Source organism: Aquarana catesbeiana, linkage group LG12 (genome assembly GCF_042186555.1).
Source record: "Aquarana catesbeiana isolate 2022-GZ linkage group LG12, ASM4218655v1, whole genome shotgun sequence".
Lineage (NCBI taxonomy): Eukaryota > Metazoa > Chordata > Amphibia > Anura > Ranidae > Aquarana > Aquarana catesbeiana.
The window spans coordinates 196,283,370-196,289,504 of record NC_133335.1 but is presented as its reverse complement, the minus strand read 5'-3'; the positions used below and the strand labels follow the sequence as shown (position 1 = coordinate 196,289,504).

General features: G+C 46.8%; 1 protein-coding gene across 1 annotated transcript in view; it reads left to right on the top strand.

Annotated features, from left to right (window-relative positions):
• Positions 1 to 2,864: 2,864 nt before the first annotated feature.
• The window catches only part of PLCG1 (phospholipase C gamma 1), a gene marked incomplete in the record, with an annotated part of 173,941 nt that continues 170,670 nt past the window's right edge, over positions 2,865 to 6,135 (top strand). Inside the window, 1 exon segment of the mRNA XM_073606385.1 lies at positions 2,865 to 3,548. Coding sequence (XP_073462486.1) covers positions 3,338 to 3,548 — 211 coding nt within the window.

Genomic DNA, 6,135 nt, shown 5'->3' with positions numbered 1-6,135 from the left:
ATCTTCCGCCTCCATGCGGTTCCTTCCCATATTGTTTCGGACAGGGGTGTTCAGTTCACATCTCGTTTTTGGGGAGCCTTTTGCAAATCCCTCAATATTATCTTGGATTTTTACTCTTCTTACCATCCTAAATCCAATGGTCCTCTCTACTCCCGTAGGCAGAATTTTCTCACAATAATCATGTTAACATCAGTTCTCAGAAGACACCCTTTCTCAAAGTTTATGGAAGACACCCTCAGCTTCCTCTTCCTATGACCTGTTCTCTGTACATTCCAGCCTTTGCTATGGTTCAACAATCATTCAATTCTATTTGGGCTGATGCTCATGATTCCCTCTGGGCAGCTGCTAAAAAAATTCAAACATTTTCCCAACCGTCGCAGGCGTAACCCGCCTCCTCTACAGTCTGGCTTCCACCAGGAACATCAAGCTCCGGGTTCCTTCTCTGAAATTTGCCCCAAGATTCATTAGCCTGTACACTATCATTTCTAAGTTAAATCTGGTTTGTTTTAAACTTCAGATCCCTAAAAGCCTCAAGATCTCAAACTCCTTTCATATTTCCCTTCTGAAGACTTTAGTCCTCAATAAGTTCTCCCGTCCTCTCCTTACCTTGGTTCCAGTCTCTGAGGATAATCAGGAGTACAAGGTTAGTCAAATTCTGGATTCCTGTCTCTGTAAAGGTAATTTTTAGTACCTTGCGCACTGGAAAGGTTTTGGTCCTGAGTAGAGGCCTTGGATCCCTGCATCTGATGTCTTTGCACCTCGTCTTTTGAGGGGTTTCATTGGAGGTTCCCCTCCAAGCCTGGGCCCAAGCGAGGGAGGGGGAGGCTTTGTAAGAGGGGTGGTACTGTCACAAATCTGCAGTAATGTTTCATGTCTTGTCTGTCTGCTTACCTCTCTGGTCTGTGTATCAGCGTAGGGGGCGTGATCTCACCCCTATGTGTTTAGGTAATCTTCTCTCAGCCAGTACCATGTACTGCTGCTTATGCTCTGTCCACCAGAGCCAGTCCGTAAGCATGAGCTGAGGTACCCTTGGGGGCCACAACCTGGAGTCAGCTGCAGCCAAATCTATCCTCACCACCAGAGGCTCTGGTGAAAATCTGCTGGCTCTTAGATTCCGCACCCTGGGGAATCTTATGCTCTAGCTCCCTGTTTGGTCCATGACAGTGTTCAGTTGGAGCTGCTTTCCTGAACCACCCAAAGCTCCATCCGTACCAGTCAGCCGAAGGGTCCACAACCTTAGCGGTGCGGTCCGAATCCCAGCGGTGTGCATCTGTCACCTGGCCTCAGGTAACCTGACACTGGGCAATAGACCCATAAGAACAAAGAACACATTGCAGCACGCATCTATATCTTGAAGAAGGTGAAGCCACACAGAGAAGGAGGATCCACATCTTGACCTGTCACAGTAGTATATATTTGTCTGTCTTGTCACTCATCTCACATAGAAAGAGAAATGCTCAAAAAATTCGCTTTAGGCAGTTCTCCTCTGTGCAAAGGGCTAAAAAGAGCTTGTAGATAGCCCACTTTGGGACTACACTACATGAGGCTACAGTGTGCACTGTACATTTCTTCTCTGCTGTCCCTTCTGTGTGCGCATGTTCGGCTGTAAATCCCCTCCAACTGCAATGTTGCTGCAGTCAAATGCCATCTACAGTGGAGCAAATATACTGCACCTGCCTGCAGGCAGGCAGATCTGCAGCTCCCAGCCAGCAGTCTCCATTTTCTCTGGCCTTCTCCTTAAGGTGAAACTCCACACATTTTCCTCCTCAGCCTGTAGAGCTCTTCTACTACCTGTTTCAGGTGCTAGCACAGAGAACATCCCAGAACCTGCCACTAAGATGACCCGCTGATAGTGAGGGCCAAGGACAGTAACCAATTTTGCTTCCAATGCAGGCCAGAGACAGTTACCCTATATGTCTCCCTCAATGCAGGCCAGAGACAGTTACCCTATATGTCTCCCTCAATGCAGGCCAGAGACAGTTACCCTATATGTCTCCCTTAATGCAGGTCAGAGACAGTTACCCCAATATGTCTCCCTCAATGCAGGCCAGAGACAGTTACCCCAATATGTCTCCCTCAATGCAGGCCAGAGACAGTTACCCCAATATGTCTCCCTCAATGCAGGCCAGAGACAGTTACCCCAATATGTCTCCCTCAATGCAGGCCAGAGACAGTTACCCTATATGTCTCCCTTAATGCAGGTTAGAGACAGTTACCCTATATGTCTCCCTCAATGCAGGCCAGAAACAGTTACCCCTATATGTCTCCCTTAATGCAGGCCAGAGACAGTTACCCTATATGTCTCCCTCAATGCAGGCCTGGGGCAGTTAATTAGTTTACATGCCCTGCCTGTTCATCACCTCTCTCTCTCAGCGCTGATTCACACCACTGTCATAAAGACCAGTCACTGCTGCTCTCCCTCCTTGTGCTGGGTGACTGGTCTTGTCTCCGCCCCCTCCTGCAGTTTCCTACAGGCAGCCTGTAGTAGGTGGGGCTTGCTGGGCCCCGCCCACAGCTCTCCTCTCTGCACAGCCTATGGACAGGGCAGTAATGATACCACTGTTACTTTTTACAAGGTAATATCTGTGTTTGTAAAGGTGTTTGGTGCACACAAAGTGGATGTAAAGCGTTTCTGGCTAGAAGAATATGTTTGGATTAAAGCTTTTATGTCTAAAGTTCCGCTTTAAGGTTTTAATGTGCTTTATTGTACATATTAGGATACAAGGTGATCTATTGTTCATGTGAGCAGACGGTCTGAAATAGAAGAGACAACTGGGGAGGTCCATACTACACCCCACAGACCAGCAGACAGCATCCTGTCCCTTTAAGAGGCGGTCCCAGGATGGGGAGGGTGGGGCGTTCTGGCTCCAGTTCTCTTTCCTATTAATCCCATTGGAATCTCTGCGAGTTCTTGTCGGGCAGGACACAGCGAGGGGCGATGGGTGGTTGTGATTGGTGGGTGCAGACGGAGCCTTCTCCCTAGGAGGCCATCTTTGAATATCCCTGGCTGGGGGGCGCTGCAGGCGTCTGATAGACTGTAGAGGGGCAGCGGAGGAGATGTGAGCTGGAGAGACTTCCTCAGTGTGTGATCGGAGGAGGAGGAGGAGGGAGAGCAGGAGGTGCTGGAGGAGGAGGAGGAGGAGGAGGAGGAGGAGAGCAGAGAGCTCGGTTGGCAACAATAGAGGAGGCTGGAAATCCTCCCCCCTCCAGCTCTCCCCGGGATCACACTGCGGGCAGCTCAGGCACTGTGCGGGGTGGTATTGTCCTCTGATGGCCGGAGGAGGGCTCTGTGCTCCGGGCTGTGCAGTGTGAGTGGACCCTCCGCCTGGCCGGCGCTATGCTGATGATGGACCCCGGAATTCTTCTCAATGGATTCGCCCCCTGCGGGCAGAGTGAAGCCGAGCTGTGCCGGAGCCTGGAGGTGGGCACTGTCATGACTCTCTACTACTCCAAGAAGTCCCAGAAACCCGAGAGGAGGACCTTCCAGGTCAAGCTGGAGACGAGGCAGCTCATCTGGAGCCGGGGGGCCGACAAGGTGGAGGGGGCAGGTAAGTCACCCATCCACCTACCTATATACATGAAGGGGGGGGGGGGAGCTACCTACATACTAAGGGGAGGGGGCAGGTAAGTCACTCACCTACCTACCTTCATACATGGGGGGGATCTACCTACATACTAAGGGGAGGGGGCAGGTAAGTCACTCACCTACCTACCTTCATACATGGGGGGGATCTACCTACATACTGAGGGGAGGGGGCAGGTAAGTCACCCACCCACCTACCTACCAGGGTTGCCAACCTCCCGAAGCATTTTCTATTGACGAAACATGGAAAATTTACTGGCGGAGCACGTTTTTTTTACTGGCAACCTGAGAAATTGCATTACTCCAATCGAAAACTAACACAGTGAATATTTGAACAGTATAAACATGATATGGAAACACCCATCAATACCTACAACAAAGTCATTTGCTTGATTTACACTTAAAACGTCAACACAGCATGAAATTATCAGCCCCTCAAATTTACTGGCAGTTGTAAAAAAAAGAATTCGCAGATTTTTTTACAAACTGTCAGTAAATTTACTGGTGGTTGGCAACCCTGCCGCCTACCTATATACATGGCTGTACCTTTATATAGAGGGGAACAGGTAAGTTCTCTTCAAATACCTACCTATACACATTGGAGGGAGAGGTAAGTGTCCACACAGGAGGTGGAGGGGTGACATGTATTCATAGGAATATAGATAGATAGAGATTATATTTAATCTCTCATATATATATTAGGAGAGAGGGGGAGGCTGTTAGATATATGAAAATAGATATAGCGAGAGAGAGAATTTTATAAACATACAGAGAGAAAGCAACAGATATATATTTATATGTAGAGAGAGATGGCTAGGTAGACAGTTCTATGTACAGACATACATATAGACATTGATAGTTGCCGGTATGGCTATACATGTATAGATGTACAGTAGGTAGTTTTAGGTACAGGGGTGTGTGCATATATAGATGCAGATTGTTCAAGGTACAGACATACATACTGTGTGTTTCTGTGTGGGTAGAAGTAGATCTTTATACAGACATAGATGTTGATAGTTCTAGGTAGGTACAGACACGTAGACGTTCTTAGTTCTAGCTATGGATAGACGTAGATAGTTCTGGGTACAGGCAGACATGTAGATAGTTGCATGTATGGATGTACATTATAGACATCGGTTACACACACACAGTTCTAGGTATAGGCAGATGTATAGAAGTAGACAGTTCTAGGTACAGGCGTACATACTAGACAGGCGTAGATAGTTCTAGGTACAGGCATATATACAGGCGTAGATAGTTCTAGGTACAGGCTTATATACAGACGTAGATAGTTTTAGATACAGGCATACATATGGACATGGATAGTTCAAGGTACAGGAGTACATAGTTGTAGGTACAGGCTTATATACAGGCGTAGATGGTTGTAGGTACAGGCTTATATACAGGCGTAGATGGTTCTAGGTACAGGCTTATATACAGGCGTAGATGATTCTAGGTACAGGCTTATATACAGGCATAGATAGTTGTAGGTACAGGCTTATATACAGGCGTAGATAGTTCTAGGTACAGGCTTATATACAGATGTAGATAGTTCTAAGTCTGTACAGACATATAGGAAATACATTTTTAGCATTTTAATCCTTGTCTTCCTCTGCTCCCAGTTCCATACAGTTCTAGGAATGAAGACCGGTCCCCATATACATAGAGCACTTCTACTAACTGCCATGTCACAATGTTAAAGGACATACATCATCAGTATCAGAGGGAACATCCCCCCCCTCCCCTCCTCCACATGTTCTCAGTGGAAGTTGCACATGTAGATGTTTATAGTTCTAGGTACAGACAGATGTTCTCAGTTGGAAGTTGCACATGTAGATATTTTATCCTCATGATCTCCCTTATTCCTCTGCAAAGCATCATGGGAGGTATAGGCCTGGTGGAAGGAGAATAGAATGAATCCAGTACAGCCGTTTTCATGTTCCGTTATTCCCGGAGCTCGGATTGTAGTCTGGCCATTCCTGGCTGGTAGGAATCTTTCACCTTCTTCTGCGTGTTGCTTTGGTGATTGAGAAGCAGAAATAGATTTCTAGTGGGAAGGAAGTCTCCACCACTGCTGATGTTCAGAACACCTTACATGTTAGTGATCATGTATACATATAGAGTGACATGTATCCGACTTCAAATATTTATTTGAAACATTTTTATTTGGATAATTTTTTTTCTTCTTTATTATTGTGTGTTGTGAGATCCTCGGTTTTATAATTTATTGTGAGCACACTGCACTCTTTCTAGGCGTTTATTACGGGATGAGATGGCCTGATTGAGTTTGTGTTGAGTTGGGTTGTTGTTTCATGTGGCAGTGGAAGTGTACTCCCGATGGCTATAGTAGTTCTGGGAATAGCTGTGGATTTCCCTGTCTATTTGTAGCTTCCAGGTGTATCCTGGATGTTATTGTCTTATTTCCACCCTCTGTTAACACATACAGTCCTGGCTGAACGGATATCATCCTGCAGGCCTCTTCCAACCCTGGTAAGAATGAACGTAGACTGCGGGGGATACACAACGTCTAATTCTTACATGACTCTGCCTTC